We start from the raw sequence: 18,932 nt of genomic DNA on the forward strand, positions 1-18,932 counted from the left end.
GAACGTGATACCTACCCAGAGAGCTGCAAGCAGCAGAGCCGGTGAGAAACACCCTAAGTGTAAGCTAACAGTGCTTTTGTGTCACAGCGACTATCTGTGGGGCACAAGGAGAACGTGGGCGGACGTACGACAGGGAACGTAAAGGCACGTGGGGCGAGGACCCCCTGCCGACCCGAGGAAGGGTACACCGACAGTGGAGATCCTCCTTACCAGTCACACCAAAATTATTCTGCCTCCAGGACGGAAGACGGAGGGCGCCACGGCTAGCAGGGTCCAGGCCGGAGCCTGACGTTTCCCTTTCTCCCCCGGCTTATGGTGGTTGGCACCCCTGTTGTCCTTGGCCTGTCTGCCCGTGGCTGCAGTCTCCCTGGAGGGAGAAGAAGAGACCTATTAGTTTTAATTTCCCCTTACCCCAAATTCCCAGTTCTTTTAAATATTTAAACTAAATAAAGCTTGTTTTAAATTTTACTTACCTGTTCCCGTGTTTGTCTGGTCATTGGGTTGGCTTTGGGGACCTCCTCGAGGTGGGAGTTGCAAAGGGGCGTGGCTTTAGTTTAGAACAGCCAGCCCCCGGTGGTGACATCTCTTCTTCTTTCTTTTTCTCAAATTTCTTTCTCATTTTCTCCAGTTCTTCTTGTTTTTCTCTCAGTTGTTCCTCATGTCTCTCTTTTCTATTTCTTTCATCTTCTTCTCTCTCTCTCATCTGTCGTTTCTTGTCATCCTCCCATTCTCTCTGTTGTCGTTTTATTTCTTCTCGAGTCTCTTTTCTGTCATTTTCAGCTTCTCTTATTTTTCTCGCCCATTCTTGTTTCTCTCTCTCTTCTTCTTCACTTCTCTTCTGATCATCTAAATTTCTCTTTTTAATCTCATCCTCTTGTTTCTTTTGTAATTCTGCTATTTTCTCTTTAAACTCTTTTCTCAGAGTTTCTTCCTGCTCCTTAAACTTATTTTTCATCTGCACTCTTTCTTCGTCTGCTTTTCTTTTCTCTTCCTCTAATCTCTTCTTCGTGTTTTCCATTTCAATCTCATGTTTGACTTTTAATTCATCTTTTTGAGTCTGAATTTCTCTCTCTTTCAGTATTTCCTCCATTTTCTTTTTAATGCTCATCTCTGCCTCTTCAAACATGCTGTTAGTGAAATATCGACCGTGGTTTGTTGTTTTCATCTCTTCTATCATCTTTATCAGTTTAGTGACTTGAGTTCTGTCTTGTGTTTCATTGTTATTAAAGGCCAGATATCTGTTTCCACAGTCTCTGAGCAGTTTATTCAGTCCAGCCGAGTCAATTCCTTTCATGTAGTCTTCTAGAGATTTTTTCTTAAGATCATCTCCTCTTGTGAACAGAACGATGCTAAACTGTGCAGCTTTAGGACCAAATATCATCTTTATCAGATTTATAGTGTCTGACTCCTCCTGAGTGAATCTACCCAAACTCAACACAATGATGAAGGCGTGAGGTCCAGGTGATGACAGTGAAACACATTTCATGATTTCTTCTTGTATTGTTTCATTTGGCATTGTTGTGTCAAACAGACCTGGAGTATCAACAACAGCGACTGATCGACCATCAACCTCACAAACTCCTTTCTCACAAACAGTCGTCACTGAATCGGACCGTAATTTGCTTTGAAATAGTTTTCTTCCCAGTATTGTGTTTCCTGTTGCACTCTTTCCACTTCCTGTCTTCCCAATCAACAGAATCCTTAAATGCTTCAAATCTTCCTCTTCTTCTTCAACACCTGAAAATCAAGTTAAGCATTATCTTGCTATTGTGAGAATTTACTATTGTGAGAAATACATAAAATGTAATTGTATGCAATAAAATCTTGGCTGATTACTGTGAATATTGTTTTTTTATATAATAATAATAATAATATAGCTTTACTGCACTTTAAGTCATATGGAATAAATGAATAAATGAACATCTAAAGATGCGGTTTGTGTATCCCAAACGGTTTGTGTATCCCAAACACCATTTACCATTGTAATAATAAAACTTTCATAGATTACAAGTTCCCAGTTCAAAAAATGATATTAGATAAATGATTCCTTTTTTTCTCTTTCCTTAATTTTTTGTTGTTGTTGTTAAAATCTTACCATACGAGTTGATCTTTTGCTGTAACTCTTTGTTTTTTCTCTTTATTTCACTCAGTTCTTTATTAAATTCCTCTCCAGTTTCATCTCTCCCTCTCTTCTCCTGATATTTCACATACATCTGAAGTGAATAGGGTTCAGTCTTTATGTCTTTTATATAATCCATTGGTGTTTGTTTAAATTGTTCATATTCTTTCAATCCCAACACCCGGTAGCATCCTTCACAGAGATTGATCAGACTCCTAAATTCAGAATATGATTGTACAAAATCTGTCAGAGGTTTGTCAACAGTGCCATCAGTTGTGAAAATCACCCTGAAATGCTCACTGGAGTAAAACATCTTCTGGATCATCTGCATTTCTTCTTTGTCTTTATCAGTCAATGGACCAACAGGAACAATGAGGACAAACATGTGAACTCCAGGATTACAGAGAGACACACAGTTGAGAGTTTGATGCCTCACTTCATCTTCTGAGAGTCGAGTCAGTGATGGAAGTTCAATAACAGAGATCTGATGTCCATGAATTGTTGCTTCTCTCTTTACACACTCTGAGCTAAACTCTTTCTGATGTGATGGTTTTTTTCCTCTTAGAAGTGTAGAAACTGTGACTTTAAGTCTTGCATCAGATCCACACAACACCACATTCAGATTTGATGCTAAAAAACATAAGATAAATAATTACAATTGTATGGCTGTTTGATAAAATTGTCATTGTGAATAATAGTGGAAATTAGTTATGTAGTCTTAAAGGGGGTTGCACACCGGACGACTTGGGGGTATTGTACACTAGACACGCACATTAAACAGCGCAAGCTTAGTCAAAGAGTTCAAAATGCAAAATATAGCAGCCATTGTTAATCACTTAACTTAACATTTTGGGACAAATATGATGTCATTTAATGTTATGTGAATGGCGCTCTGTGGCATGACAGGGATTTGAGCAGCGTCCAGAGTCACAGCGGACAGCCGCTGTCAGGCACCACCGGTGTGCGTACATTCATAGAAAACAATGTGTTCTGTTTTTGCGACCCCCTTTAGTCAATTATTTGGGTATTCAGTCAATGACCTCTGGCTAAGGCCAAGACTGACAAATATTGTGACCATAAGATCAAAGTACAATGAAATCCAAATGAACAATTTTAATTTAAGCAAAGAGTTAAACAGAAATTCCTATTTTTATAATTATTAGAGATAATAATTTATTTAAATAATATTGCCAACCTTGTTACAACTTTTCTGTGTTTTCTCCTGCATTTATATATGTAAAGCTGCTTTGAAACAATTAAACAATTGTAAAAAGCGCTATATAAATAAAATTTTATTCAGTTGAACTCATTCTAAGAAAGGTTGCGTTAAAAACAACCCAATTGACAACCCAGTGCTGGGTAAATAATGGACGGAAATTTGGCAACACATTAACCCAGCAGGCTGGGTTGTTAAAAAAACACAACATGTAGTAATTTTAACAATTATATGAGATTGTTATTCTGGGTTATTCTTGCTGGGTTATTTCTAATTTATCGTGTGCTTTATTATAGATCAAGACAATTTTGAACACCAAATAAAGGCTTATTTAACTTAACAAATAACTAATGTCTAATATTACATTTTTACAGTTTGCAGTTGCAAAATCACCATTGCTTACTGGCATCAAGTATAAATTGTATACATACAATAATTAAATATTATAAAAATGAATAAATAACATTTTCCACATTGAAGTAATAATGTAAAATTTGAATCAACTGTTTGAAATAACAAAAAATGTGATGTGCAGAATATGTATTTTTACAGTGTATAAATGAAATACTGAAATTTACATAAACAGAACTTCAATAGCAATGTAGGATAGGAAACAATGTAATTCTTTCATTCAAAGTAAAATAATTAACACAAAGTTTCCCAGAATGGAATGGATTTGACTTAAAAGTTAAAAAAGTTACTCCTCTGCGAACAATGATGTACAAAGGAATCAAACAGCAGATGATTTATTGCCCTCCATTTGGAAAATGACAGACTGCAGGAATTCCCATGTAGAAGTACACTGCCAAACATGTAAAATGCCTTAAAACATACACCAACATCTGCAAGTGTTGTGTTTCCAGAGAATGTCCATTAATAATTACGAAAGACTGAGAGATCTGCTGCATGTTTCCCATGGCCAGGATAAAAGGAAAGGGTTTCGAGTTTTCTGTACGAAGAAGAAATTCCACCACATTTGTTTCAATCTAGAAAAGAGAAAAAAGTTTTAGTGGTCATAACCATACCTGTCAACCCTCACGTTTCCCCGGAATTCTCCTGTATTTTAGCATTCTATCCAGCTATCATCCTGTTTAAATATTTTCCTGTATTTATCCTGTATTTTTAATCTTTTTTTCCCATTGGTCATATCTGATATGTTTGCTACATTCGCCCCCTGGGAAAGCAGTATTACTGTACCTTTAACACCCGCCAATAAAACAAGAAGTAGTATCCATTCTGGAGGAAGGTGGATGCCAAGCGCAAAGTTTACTTACACAAAATGCAGTGCCCACCGACAAACACAGTCAGCGGACATGTCCGGCCACTGCTTACACAAACTCGCACATTTAGACGTGCACACAGCTGTGTGCAGTGCATTCTTTTTAATTTTTACAGTTGTGAAACACTGCTGTTTGTGCTTTACTGTAAAATCAGTCACACTGGTCAAGCTTACAAATACAGTCCTTAGAAGGTGCAAAGCCTGGAATACACTACAGGATTTTTGCACTCCTATAAGATTATTACTTTATCATACTGTATGACATAGGACCACCGATGAAGAGCCACGATCATTGAAATCGCGACGATTGTTTTGTGTTGGCAATCTTTCACCTGGGACAGCCAAAAATCGTGAAGTGTATCTAAGGCTTTACAGATTGCAAAATCTACATATAACAAGTCATTTGCAGATTCATGGGGAGCCACACAACAAATGAAAAAGATATCCCCCATCCATTCTCTTAGTGGTTAATGGTATTCTTTAAAGCAGTAATTCTCAAAGTGTGGTCCGCGGACCACTAGTGGTCCGCCAAACCCCCCCAGTGGTCCGCCAAACCCCCCCAGTGGTCCGCCAAAAGATGACCTAAACTAGGCATGTGTTTAAACAATTGTCACTTATTTAAGTAGATTTTTAATGCACTTGCGAAACTGTGATATCAGTTCTTGCCCTTCTGTTTTAATAACGTAAAAATGGATCGGTGGCTAAACCACAGAGGAGTCAAAAAATAAAAGATCAAGCGTCAACTGAAAGCAGCTAAAATCCACAGATCTATTTGTTTTGTAATGTACTAGTTTTTGTTCATGTGTAAAATCCCTGTAATTTCAGTGATTTTGGACATTAAGGGGAACATTTTTTTCAGTATTTTATTGTTACCATAGTTACAACCATAGACTTCATATACCCACCACCTCAGTTTTAAACTAATGCCTCTTTGGAACAGGGCCGGGTTTACAGGGGGGCTGGGGGGGCATTGCCCCCCCAGATTTTCCTTGTGCCCCCCCAAAAATGTCCAGCCAACCTTAAAATAACGTCTCTAATGAGTCTCTTTACACAAAAAACGTCTTCTTTAGGCAAGTGCTAGCGTTTACAGCTCCCGCCCACTAACGTCTGATTAGCTTATTCAAACATTGGGGGTCTTTTCAGCAGTATTTTAGTCACAGGAAAAGTACTACTGTTCTCTATGACGGTAACTAAAAAAAACGCATCTTTAAAATATATATCAAAAACAATGAAATTTAGTATTACATAAACGTAATAACCCAACACATATTGAATTAAAACTTTTTTTATAGTAAAACATGCCCAAAATAGCCCCTTATCCTTTCTTAGACTCACCTCATTATTTATTCATGCAAATACAACAGCCAATGGCAAGTCTCCAGCAGCATTTAATGTGTTTGTTTTAGACGTAGGTCTGTTTATTAAAATTAGAATATGCAGTTTGGTTGTGGCATACTATATAGTAAATATAAATGATATAAGATGGTTATACAGTAAATATACAATATTGTAACAGCTGAGCATCGCGTGCAATGCAGTTTTAAAATCACATTTTAGCCGTTTTGTCATCGTCATTCATTAGCTCATTCAGCTCGCGTTTGAGAAAAACTTCACACGCAAAAATCTACAGACTTTTAAGTTCAAGAGGAGCTTTCACTCCGCAAGGTAAAACGTTGTATTTTATAATGTTGCGTTGTATTATAATATCTAATTTGCTGTGTTATAAACAAAGCAGTGTGATTTATCTTTGGTCTCGTCGCAAATCACACTTACATTATTTTAGGGCTTGTGCTTTTGTCTGGTGCTGTTATAGGCAAACAGGATAACCTTTGACGAATTTGTCATGCATGTCAAATTGCTTACATGATGCAACAATATATTATTTAAAGCGTTGTGCTTTGTTGTGATATTTGAGGTTGCTGCAGCAGCAATGATAGGGTCAGGAATTAATGACAATACAGCTTATCACATTGAAAATACATTATTTTACATGAAGAAAATGTTTGAGAAGTGGAAATAAAGTTCCTAACAAGTGTTTATTTAGAATAAAGGCATATGTTGGGTAGGGTAGGTATAAGAATGGCTTTAATTTATCTATAAGTGAAATAATAGATTAAATGCAGTGTAAACATTAATAAAATATAGCTATATGTACAGCTTTATATTTATATCACCTGCTTTCATTAACTGTGACTAAATGTGTCAAACTAGTGTAATCATTATAACATTATAAATCATTTATCTAATTGCATCTACTTTTAAAATTTGAACGTGCAAAATGACATATAAATGGCCTTTTATTATAAGACATGCAAAGTAATATTGGATTGAAACATCCATAATTTTAGTGTATGAATCATTTTAGTCGAGAAATGGCTGCCCACCCAAAAATCCTGACTGCCCCCCCAGTCCAGCAAGCCTAGTACCGGGCCTGCTTTGGAATGACATTAAGTGGTGCCTAGGCTGTTATAGTATGTTTAATTGCATTTTTTTCACATGTGCAGTTTGTTGTTCATCAGGGCCGTGCAGAGACAATTGGAGGGGCAGGTGCTCAAAGAATAAAAAGGGCACTTTGCTCGCTGATACGCAAGCACACAACTGAAACAAATAATAAAGTAATACAGAATAGAAAGATTATTTTAAGTCTAACGTTTTTCTTTATTTTCCTTGCAAATAGAGTGAGACAGAAAAATATATAGACTGAGTTTTATATCTATATATTTATGCATTTGGCAGCCACTTTTATCCAAAACGACTTACAGTGCATTTCATTTTGTGTTTGTGTGTGTCAACAGTATGCAGTTTTAAAATTATATGATATTATTGCATTGTGACATTAAGATATTATTACGTTTACAGGCCTTTTGTTTTTGTTGTCATATTTAAAATATAATTCTATTCTAATCCTGTTCGAAATTTGTATACAAAGAGAGTAGTCTACATATTTTAGTTTTGAATCGTGTTTGTGTTGTGTTTTTGCACACTTTGATGCCTTGATGACAGGGCAATAAAATAATGACATTCATCTCTCCTTTCATTCATTTCATGAAGCCTCTACTACTTTATTTATTTTCAGGTAAACTAAAACTGGTTGCAAAGCTGGAGAGTTTTTGACTGAGTTAATAATTTAGCACGAGTATGGCTATATTACCCAACATTAGCTCACATTGTCTTTTATCAAAGGCGAGTCCAGGAATCGTAAATTCAATATGATACAAAAATTAAACGAGTTTTTTACCGTATTCATCGGATCTTGCTCTTCCAACAACCTCCGCGTGACAGGTGGATGACAGCTCGAGAGCAATTTGAAATCAAACTCCTCCGTATGATTTCCCGAATATTTCTCGCGGTACTTTGATGTCATGTGCGTTTCGGTTCTTGCATTGCTGCGTGAAGTTGAGCACACCTAAAAACTCGAGACAGCTACCTGTATGAACTCCCCGCAGAGAACGTCCCTGCCTTTGCTTCATCCATTGTTTTTATATGGGAAGAATGTTTTATTTTCAGCGTGAGAAATGCAAGGTGTGGCGAGTAAACTGGCTGAAATGCATGTGTCTCCCGCCGAATGCATGAGACTTGAGAGCCCTGTTTGCATCTAAAGTTCTAGAGATGTTAATACACACAGACAGCAATAAACAAAAGCTGTGCATGCTCTCCTCACGTTGTTCTTGTAAAATAATAACAATATAACAAGCATCGCTTCGGTTCAATGCCAGCTCGAGGGGGATCCTCCCTCTACTGCGCACCGTGTCGTGCACGTGTGGGCGCTGTTAACGCTGTGAGCTAGCTAGTGATCGTCCCTAAAGAGATTGTCCAATGAAAGGTCAATACGTCATCATGTGACTAATTTTATTTGCGTCTAAATTATTTTTTATTAATTTTACTAATAGTTAGATTGGGCAGGCCTTCACAAAAGGGCATTTAATTACAAAAAAAATGCCTTGACCATAAGGGCACTTTGATCATCCAGGGGTCAAGGGGCAGGTGCTTGGGCACCCACCGCCCCCCCCTCTGCACGTGCCTGTTGTTCATATTAAGCTGCAACTCATTTCACATTTACTTTTTCAAATGCAAAAATTCATATAATAATTTCTGAACATAGCATTGCATTTGTTTTTATAAAATTAGTTTTTGACTTGAAACAGTTGGATATTAAACTTAAACTTAGCTTATCCTTCCTTTTTTGTTGTTTTTTGGGGGAGTGTTAGAGTGGGATTCTGTTAGGTGGTCCTCAGAAAATATTGGAAGATAATGTGGTCCTTGGGCTGAAAAAGTTTGAGAAACACTGCTTTAAAGTCACTTAGTGACTGTAGTGAATGACTCAAAATTAGTTTTGTCCTATAGACCCTTTTACAGCTCACGTGATCAAATAGCCTGCGCGCGCATTTGGGCAACAGAAGTGGTGTTATTCCCCATTGGTTCTAACGTGGTAGCAACTCAGAAAGTTTATTAAAACGGTTTCTCAACATCAAAATGTCCCGTTGTTGCGTTTGGTTGCACTAATATAATATACTAATATACGTATATATGTATCTGGCAACTTTATTTTTGGCCATCTGCTAACGTCTTTTATCCACTCCACTATAGTACACGGATCTGGTAGCTGTGTTGAAAATGTTGATAAAGTCAATTTTTTTTAAATAACTTACTGTTTGTGTTGCTTCACTGTTGATTCTTACGATACTTCCGTTGCCTAAATGCGCGCGCATACGCTGCCACGTCATCATTGTGTACAAACAGTAAAAGGGTCTATTAAAGGGATACTTCAGAATTCAGCATTAAGCTTTGTATCAGTAGAGAACCAGTAGTATTTTCGAATTAAAATGCCTCTCCCCTTCATATCGCCCCGAGATGAGAGATGTGTGTATTTTTAGTCTGGAAAAAATATTTTTAAAATGTTTTGGCCAGAGGCTTAAAACTACAGTCAGTTTTAGCAGCTACTTATGCATGGTTTTACCCCGCCCATATGGGGTGGGATCTCACTCACAGAATGTAAAGTTAGTGTCAGTCATCTTAAGAAGCTAAGCTAACAGGCTATTGCTCCGTGGAGAAAGCTTGAATAGCAATGGAGGAAGGTAGTTTTGAGGTTGAAATGGCCGAAGGGGATTTCGAAGGGCTGTTGAGAGAATCGGGTGTTTCTATGCTACCTTTAAGAGCCACAATACAGCGAAGAGCTGAGGAAGATGGAGGAACAGAAAGCAGAGAAGCCCGGCCTCTGCTGTGTAGAAGAGCCCAGGGAGGACACAGCAACCTCAGCTGCGTAGAGGAGCCCGGACTGGCGCGACCTTGGACAGACTAGTAGTGCCTGTACTCTCACTGTGTGCCTTCTGTACGAAAGTTTCTGCATCAGATCAGTATATGGACATTTGTGTGGTGAATGGTCTACGGGGGGAGGTACTTCTATTTGCGTTTTGGCGTGTTTGTTTCACAGACGCGTTTCGGCTCACAAGCACAGACGCTGAGCCTATGCATCTGCGGAGTAAACGTATTGTGTGGTTTATGCGTTTGTGTGCAGGGTGTGGCATTTTCTTCTTTGGGATAATTTACATGTTTGGCCAAGTACTCTCAAAAATCAATAAGAAGTGAAGCCTGCTCCTATGACACAATTTGTTTGTGTGGTGAACCAACCACCCAAGCTTTGTACCGTAAATGGACAGCAGCGTCCTGGATACATATTTTAGAATCCTAAACTGGAAGCGACAGCCAAGGCTTGCAGGGATAAATGAACGTCTGACTATAAAGTGAGTGTTTCTATTTTCTTTATTATACTAATGTGGCATGTATGTTCACAATAGCATACAGCTGAGCGAGCTGTTTTCTTGATTAGTGGTGGGTGCTTGTAGAGCTGTGCATTGTAGGAGTTGGAGTTTTTCATACAAATGCGCCCTAAAGTCAGGTTCTGTCTTTTCTCTGTCAAATAGACACAAAATTCTAAAATTATGTTACATTTCGACTATATGACCCACTTCAATAAAGATTAATGTTTCTACAGATGAAATGTCCCTTTAATGTCAATTTATGGCTATGGTTTTGATGTCAGGTAGTTTGAGATAAAAATACATTTAATGCCTACATTGAAAAGATAATCTACTCTATTCTAATAGAAAACAAATGGGCTGTGGAATAAGGGGGGGTCAACACTGAGTGATCAGATTTAAGTATACAGAATGTGGGCCAAGTGAATTATAAAAAAAAATGTGTGAGATTTAATTTTAAAAATGCAATGGCCTGTCATCAGTTTGCATCAGATTCTGGTGTTAAATGTTGTTACTCTTGTGCCAAGTTTGCAAATTGCTTATGTGATATCAACAGATTTGCCCTTATGGTTTGTGCTAAGAAATGCTAACAAATAGTTTAATCTAACTATAAGAATTAGAGTATATAAAAAACACAAACTTACCTATAAACTTATCAGACTGGTCAACTGCCACTCAATTCATTTTTCCCTCACAATGGAATCCATTTGATTTCTGACTAGAAAAAAGACATTCTGCATTACCACAAAACTAAAACCTTCATTTTTTAATGTAAAAACTATTTAGAAACAACACTTCACTAACTCAGTAGTCTGCCACAGATCAGAGGATTGGTCAATATAAATTTGAAATCGCAGGAAACAATGCAAAAATATGATGATAATGAAAATGCTGTGTCCCTGGCCTGAATGCCTCTGACGTCAGCCGGAAATGTGACGCTCCTTACCATGTTTGAAAGATTTGCTCACAATGCAATGCTAACAAGAGTTAGAAGCGGGAGGAATTATGATAATGTCGGTCTTGTCTAAATCACCAATCCCAGGAAGTAAACTGTTGCCTACAATCCTTGTGTTTATTTTAGTCCAAGAAAAGAGATTTACGTTGGAGACGTTAACTTGCATCATCGTTTACTTTGGGGTTTGTACCTTTTGCATATCATTAACATGAACTAATAACAACCTGATCTCACAAAGTTCCGTGGAATAGTCACAGAATTTTTTGTGAATTTTCCGTGGCATTCTCACGGATCTCCGCATTTTTCCGTGGCCCTGCTATGGACTGTCTTTTTCCGTGTCATTGTCACAGATTGGTTACTCAACTGTTTTGTCCTATTTTCAAACCATTTTCGCTTCGGTTTAGGGTTAGATTTGGTGTTTGCGTTAGTATGTCACTTTAACTATTGGTTTATACTATTTTTCTGATTTATTCTTTTATATTTTCTAAACTTTAAACAATTGTCGCCTGGCATTGGGGTTAGAGATGGGTAGGGATATCATTTCATGTAAATCTAACCCTAAACCAAAGCGAAATAGTAAGAAAATAGGACAAAACAGTTGAGTAACCAATCCGTGAAAGTGCTACGGAAAAAAACAGTGCGTAGCAGGGCCACGGAAAAATGCGGAGATCCGTGAGAATGCCACAGAAAAATGAGATCAGGCTGACTAATACACACTTAAAGAAAATGTAAAATGGTGAATCGAACCATAGGCAGAGCCGGCTCTCCCTATAAGCGAACTAAGCAGCTGCTTAGGGCCCCGCAGCCACTAGGGGCCCCACTAACTACAGATGGTACTCGCTGGTGTCACTGCAGTTTATTCATATTAATAAATACAATTTAAAGTTCTCTGAATGACTAATTAGTAATTTTAAACTATTCATATTGGCATCCACATTTATAACTAAGTTTGGACAGTTTACTGTATAGTTTTGTGTAAAATGATGGAGACTGAGAGCTGTGAGATGCTGGCAGCTGCGGGTGCAGCATTTACAGTGTTGCCAGATCCCATTGTGAAAAATCCTCTTTAGACGAAGTGTTTAATGTTTTAGCAATTAATGTGACACTTTGGGAAATTTATAAAGTGAGAATGTGCTGGTTAGTGTTAGGGATGTCTCTGATTTATATCTGAAAGACAAAGTCATGGGTGACAATACTCCATTATTCACTGCATGACAGGGCCCCAAAATTATCCTGCTTAGGGCCCCAAAATTTACAGAGCCGGCCCTGACTATAGGTGCTCTTTAACCATCAGTCACTTCCTTGTATGCTCCGTCTTGGTGACAAAAATATGTTAATATTGTCCTAACACCGAAATTATTGTTTAATTTTAAAAAAGAGGAGCAAGCACCATACAGATAACAGACCGATTCTTGGAAATGCTGTTTTGTAAACATTATCGATGAGTTACATGCCGTATGTCAAATTCAATGTGCTGCTGTTCCTGGCACTCGCTGATAGAGTAACCTACACGCCAGCTGGGAGATCCTCCGCCACTGGGAAAGTTAACTTCGTAGTGGCAAAAAGTCTAAGCTTGAATCTTCATAAGAAAAACTCAGAGGCAAAGGTCCCAGGTGCCAAAGAAAGATTACTTTATTTGCCCGCAGGGGCGAAAATCTCATCTAAATGTTGGGGGGGACAATAAACATAAAATTTTTCAAGAACAATTTTTGAAGGGGACACCAATAATACAGGCAAAATTGTACTTGCAAGGAAATTGGTACAGATAGAAAACGTTTCTCTTTCTCTATGAACGGACGCAAATTTAATTTTAATACATATGAATGCAGAGGTGAAAAGAGTAATACAATTTTCTACTTAAGTAATAGTAAAGTTACTTTAATAATATTTTACTTAAGTAAAAGTAAAGTTACTGGTCTAAAAATCTACTCAAGTAAAAAGTCATTTTAATTTTAAGAGTTACTTTTTTACAGCGGGGAGAGGTTTCTAGTATAGTTCACAAAGGAAGGATATATACATCTCAAACTATGTTTTTAATTGTAAACATCTCTACAATTAAAGTGCAATAACAAATGTTAATAAAATAAAAAGCTTTTTATAACTAAGAAACATTTATGGAATTATTTAATGATTTTTACAGGTGAGTTATGCACTTTTGAAGCAAAAATAATATGAGGTCAGCAGCTAGTAAATACAATCATTATATGAAGGTTGTAATTGATGTATTGCTGGTAACATACATTGTTATTAAACTATATACATAAATGAACATATAATGAGATGAGTGCCATGGCTATACACTATACATCCTTTACACGTTTATTAGCTCCCAGACCTGTGTACCTGATGTCTTTCAATCTATCTCTCTCGCGCTCTCTCTCTCTCTCTGCAATGTCTAATGATCTGCGCATTCTCGAGGACGTTCTCAAGTTGTTTGACTTGACGCGAAGCTGCTAGACCTCGGAAGATAATGCGCATGTATTAAAAATGCATCGTGCAAATTAGCGGTTAAACACGGTCGGCAATTCTCAAACTCCGTACTCAAGAGCATGAACCCTACCTGAATGAAACAATCGCTTTGCGTCAATGGCCAGGGGTTTCTTTCGTAAGAATTGAATTGAGGGTCTGCATTAGCCTGCGCCTGTCTCGTCCCTCTCCATGGTTCTTTTTGCGCGTTCCCCCGCCCATCAATCAATCATCCGACCGTGGCGCGTCTTTATCACCTTACTTTTTTATTTATTTTTACTCAGTAACGGATATGATTTAACATGTAGCGAAGTAACCAACAATACTTTAAACATACTTAAGTAAAAGTAAAGTACAGATTTTAAAAACTACTCAAAGTAAAAGTACACAAAAAACTCAGTTACAGCAAGGTGAGTAAATGTAATTTGTTACTTTCAGCTCTGCCTCACCTCTGCATGAATGCATAAAAATGTTTTCTTGATCGTTTATCTGCTTCTGTTCTCAGAAAACGAAATATGTTCATGTTTATATGTCAAAATAGTCCAGTTTTAAAACATATGAGGATAAACTGATAAGTGATGGGAAACGTTGTATTGTATATAGCTTATTAACGCGTCGGCTCCGTACACTTCTCTACCACCGGAATGTGTGGTGGTGAGGTAAAAGGGGCGTGGGCAGTGGACCAAACCACTGTGAGGCAAGGGAGGGGGAATCCAAATATTTAAAACGTTTTTTTGTTGTTGCTCCGTTTGCATTTGTATTGTTTCACTTCTTACACAACTAGTTTAAGTATTATAAATCATTAAATTATTTTCAATACACATATTCTAATGATAATTTAGGGGGGACAACCCTCAGATAGGGGGGGTCCTGTCCCCCCCGACCCCCCCGGGATTTCCGCCCATGTTTGCCCGAGCCAACAAAGTGACACAATCAATAAAACCCTCAAAGAGGTGCTCAAAGATCATCTGCTCTCCCAACATCTGACTCCATTTTTATACAGTAAGATCAAACACTTCTTTTCTGAGATGACGTACACTCTTCTCATTGGTCTTGACCTGCCACAATTAACTTATTATTAATGTAGCGAAATACAGCTGGACTCTTTCTCTAATCTAAAATGACTACTTTTCTTATTGGTTCTCTTAGCCTTGGCCTACCTAGCACAACTAACTTGAAGTCCATCTGGACTTCTTCTCAAATCTAAAATTACTAATCTGCTTATTACTTCAATTGGCCTTGGCCTTCCTGCAGTGCTTGTTGTGAGACTTAATATAACGCTAATCTTGTGATGGGGATTAATAAAAAAACTGTATTAATATGCCATATTACACATCTTAGGATATCAATTTGTGTAATGGCAATCAGAGGTAACAGTCGTCATTCGTCTAAATTACACCCGTCATCTAACTCTGTATAAATTATCACGCTGCCGTCTTGCAAAATGTTATAATATTGTTCATATTCATATTAAATGTATTTAAAACATATAAACTTACCTTGAAACAACTGCTTTTGGTGGCTCTGTCCTTTCACGATGACCGTTGCTGAATGCATTCAAAAATGGCGCGAAGCACGTGAGGCTCTTCAAACAACCCAGCATAATAACCCAGCAGGTTTAACCCAACAACTGGAAAACTAAAACTACGCAGAAGTCTTTAAAATGTGGAAAAAATACCTCCCAAAAACAACCCAACACACTCTTGGGTTAAAAAAAAAAAAACCCAGCCATTTTAGAGTGCTGGAGTCAGATATCCCCTGCTGGAAAAAAACAACATACCAGACAGCTAAACCAGCAGCAAACCAGCATAGACCAGCATGGGAATTATGCAGGTCTATGCTGTTTTTTTCAGCAGGGATAATTTGCCACCCCATTGGGGCATTGGGTTCTTCCCCTACACTATCACAAAATAATAATTCACATTTGTATTTATTATTATTTAAAAATGTATTTGTTAACCAAACTGTTGATTGTTTTTTAATTTCACATACGAATAAAACTGATATTTTATATGTATATATTCATATTCATTCAAACACAATCTTTCATACTTACATATTAAACCTCCTCCAGATGTATTTGTTCTGTGGATCTCTTTGGGTTTTTCATCATCTTTGTAATATGTGATCTTTTCTTGCTCTTCTCTCATGTTTCTCTCCTCCTGTATTTTCTTCTCAAACTCTTCTAGTTGATCTTTTTTCTCTCTTTCATGTTTCTCCATCATCTCTGTTGTTCTTCTCTTCAGTTCATCTTCATTCTCTTCTTTCATGAGTTTCAGTTTATCTTCAGAGATCTTTTCTTGCTCTTCTCTCATGTTTCTCTCCTCCTGTATTTTCTTCTCAAACTCTTCTAGTTGATCTTTTTTCTCTCTTTCATGTTTCTCCATCATCTCTGTTGTTCTTCTCTTTAGTTCTTCTTCATTCTCTTCTTTCATGAGTTTCAGTTTTGCTTCAGAGATCTTTTCTTGCTCTTCTCTCATGTTTCTCTCCTCCTGTATTTTCTTCTCAAACTCTTCTAGTTGATCTTTTTTCTCTCTTTCATGTTTCTCCATCATCTCTGTTGTTCTTCTCTTTAGTTCTTCTTCATTCTCTTCTTTCATGAGTTTCAGTTTATCTTCAGAGATCTTTTCTTGCTCTTCTCTCATGTTTCTCTCCTCCTGTATTTTCTTCTCAAACTCTTCTAGTTGATCTTTTTTCTCTCTTTCATGTTTCTCCATCATCTCTGTTGTTCTTCTCTTTAGTTCTTCTTCATTCTCTTCTTTCATGAGTTTCAGTTTATCTTCAGAGATCTTTTCTTGCTCTTCTCTCATGTTTCTCTCCTCCTGTATTTTCTTCTCAAACTCTTCTAGTTGATCTTTTTTCTCTCTTTCATGTTTCTCCATCATCTCTGTTGTTCTTCTCTTTAGTTCTTCTTCATTCTCTTCTTTCATGAGTTTCAGTTTATCTTCAGAGATCTTTTCTTGCTCTTCTCTCATGTTTCTCTCCTCCTGTATTCTCTTCTCAAACTCTTCAAGTTGATCTTCTTTCTCTCCTTCTAGTCTCTTTTTCTCTTTTAATATTTCAATCATTTCACTTTTGAGTCTTTCACACTGTTCCACACAAATCTGTTTCTCTTTCTCATTTTCTTCTCTTCTCTGTTTGTCTTCATGTCTCCGTTTCTCATATTCTTCTCGTTCTCTTCTCATCTCCTCACACACAAATTTCTCTTTCTCCTCTTTCTGTTTGATTTCTCTGTTATATCTTTCTTCTTTCTCTCTAAACTCATCTTCTCTTCTCTTTCTCTCTCTCTCATGATTCTCTATTGTATTCATCAGTTGGTCTGTTTGTGTCTTATATTTTATCAGGAGATCTTTATTTTCTTTCTTCAGTTCATCTCTTTCATTTTTTAATGTTTCTTGTTCTTTTTTTATCTCATCTCTCATCTGTCTCTCTTTCTCCTCTTTCACTTTTATTTCTGTTTTATATCTCTCTTCTTTCTCTCTAAACTCGTCTTCTCTTCTCTTTCTCTCTCTCTCATGATTCTCTGTTGTATTCATCAGTTTGTCTGTTTGTGTCTCATATTTGATCAGGAGATCTTTATTTTCTTTCTTCACTTCCTCGGTTGCAATTTTAAATGTCTCTCGTTCTCTTATCATCTCGTCTTTCATCTGTTTCTCTTTCTCATCTTTCGCTTTAATTTTTGTCTTGTATTGTTCTTCTTTCTCTCGGATTTCTTCTTCTCTTTTCTTCTTCTCTTTGTCTTGATTTAGTTTTTCTTTCTCTATGTGTTTTGTTAATCTCTCTATTTCTCTTTGATATATCTTTTCTTTTTCTCTAAACTCATCTTCTCTTTTTTTTCTCTCTGTCTCATTATTCTCTAATAAATTCATCAGTTTGTCTGTTTGTGTCTCATATTTCATCTGGAGATTTTTATTTTCTTTCTTCAGTTCATCTCTTTCATTTTTTAATGTCTCTCGTTCTTTTTTCATCTCATCTCTTATCTGTCTCTCTTTCTCCTTCATTTCTCTCTTATCTCCCTCTTTTCTGTTTTTGTATTCATCTTCTATTTTCTTCTTCTCTCTTTCATGTCTCTGTCGTTCTTCCTCCATCATCATCGTCATTCTCTCTTTCTCTTCATCTTTCTCTCGGCTCAGTTGTTCAATTCTCTCCATCAGTTTCTTCATTTGTTGTCCATATTTTTCTTGTTGCATCTCTCTGAATATCTTAGATGAGAAGTAACTTCCTCCGTTTGCTTTCACCATGTCATCTATTTTCTCCAGTAGAAGAGAAACTTGTGTTTGATCTTCAGTCAGATTATTATTGAACACATGATATCTGTTTCCACACTCTTCTAGCAGGTTTCTCATCCTAGATCCAGGTTTTCTCAAACACTCTTCAATAGTTTTGTTTCTCAGTTGATCTCCTTTGGTGAAGAGCACCATTGTGTACATTAAAGAGTTTTCACCAAACATCTCTTGAATGATCTTCACTGATGTTGACTCCTCTTGTGTAAATCGTCCCAGTGAAACCAGTAAGAGAAACACATGAGGTCCTGGCAAAATCATTGAGATACAGTTCATCATTTCTTTCTTGATGTCTTCCTGACTGCGTTCAGTATCAAACAGTCCTGGAGTGTCGATCACAGTGATCAATCTGTTGTTGACTTCAGCTGTTTGTTTCTGACATTCGCTGGTCACGGATTCAAAAGATTCTTCAGATATAAACGCTTGTCTGTTTAAGATTGTGTTTCCTGTGGCACTCTTCCCTACTCCAGTTTTACCCAGCAGCACAATCCTCACATCATCTCTCATCTCTGGAAGATCTATCAAAGAGAAAATGTCTCACGTCATTGGCACAGTGTGATATCAAATCAGATTAAAGTTCATATTAGATTTTGCTAATATTTTTCTGCTCTAAACTATTTTATATGAAACTATGTGAATGTTTATGAAATTTACATTCTACTCAAATGGCTGCTCACAACTGTAAAATCATGACATGCATTATGTGTTATACAGTTGTGTGAGTGAGTGAATCCAAATTAGTGATCTTCTTAACTGGCTAATAAATTTTTACATTTGGATTTATTCTGTGTTGCTCTGAAAATTTGTGACACTACCAGCAATTATGATCTATCCTTTGTTACCGTAATGCAGTGCTTC

The 18,932-nt window shown here is 37.1% G+C and overlaps 2 protein-coding genes across 2 annotated transcripts; both read right to left on the reverse strand.

The window, feature by feature from the left end:
• Positions 1–277: 277 nt before the first annotated feature.
• On the reverse strand, positions 278–3,744 carry LOC135768459 (GTPase IMAP family member 8-like). The gene is made up of 3 exons (XM_073814100.1): positions 3,729–3,744; positions 2,096–2,749; positions 278–1,737 (listed from the first exon to the last, which is right to left on the reverse strand). Exons 1-3 carry the CDS (start codon positions 3,742–3,744, stop codon positions 494–496), a joined length of 1,914 nt encoding a protein of 637 aa, XP_073670201.1. The 3' UTR covers positions 278–493.
• Positions 3,745–15,538: 11,794 nt separating this feature from the next.
• Positions 15,539–18,588, reverse strand: LOC141281957 (uncharacterized). The gene is made up of 2 exons (XM_073814101.1): positions 15,848–18,588; positions 15,539–15,552 (listed from the first exon to the last, which is right to left on the reverse strand). The coding sequence occupies exons 1-2, from the start codon at positions 18,579–18,581 to the stop codon at positions 15,539–15,541; spliced, it is 2,748 nt and encodes a 915-aa protein (XP_073670202.1). The 5' UTR covers positions 18,582–18,588.
• Positions 18,589–18,932: the final 344 nt, after the last annotated feature.

The sequence above is a fragment of the Paramisgurnus dabryanus genome, chromosome 3, assembly GCF_030506205.2.
Source record: "Paramisgurnus dabryanus chromosome 3, PD_genome_1.1, whole genome shotgun sequence".
Taxonomy (NCBI): Eukaryota; Metazoa; Chordata; class Actinopteri; order Cypriniformes; family Cobitidae; genus Paramisgurnus; species Paramisgurnus dabryanus.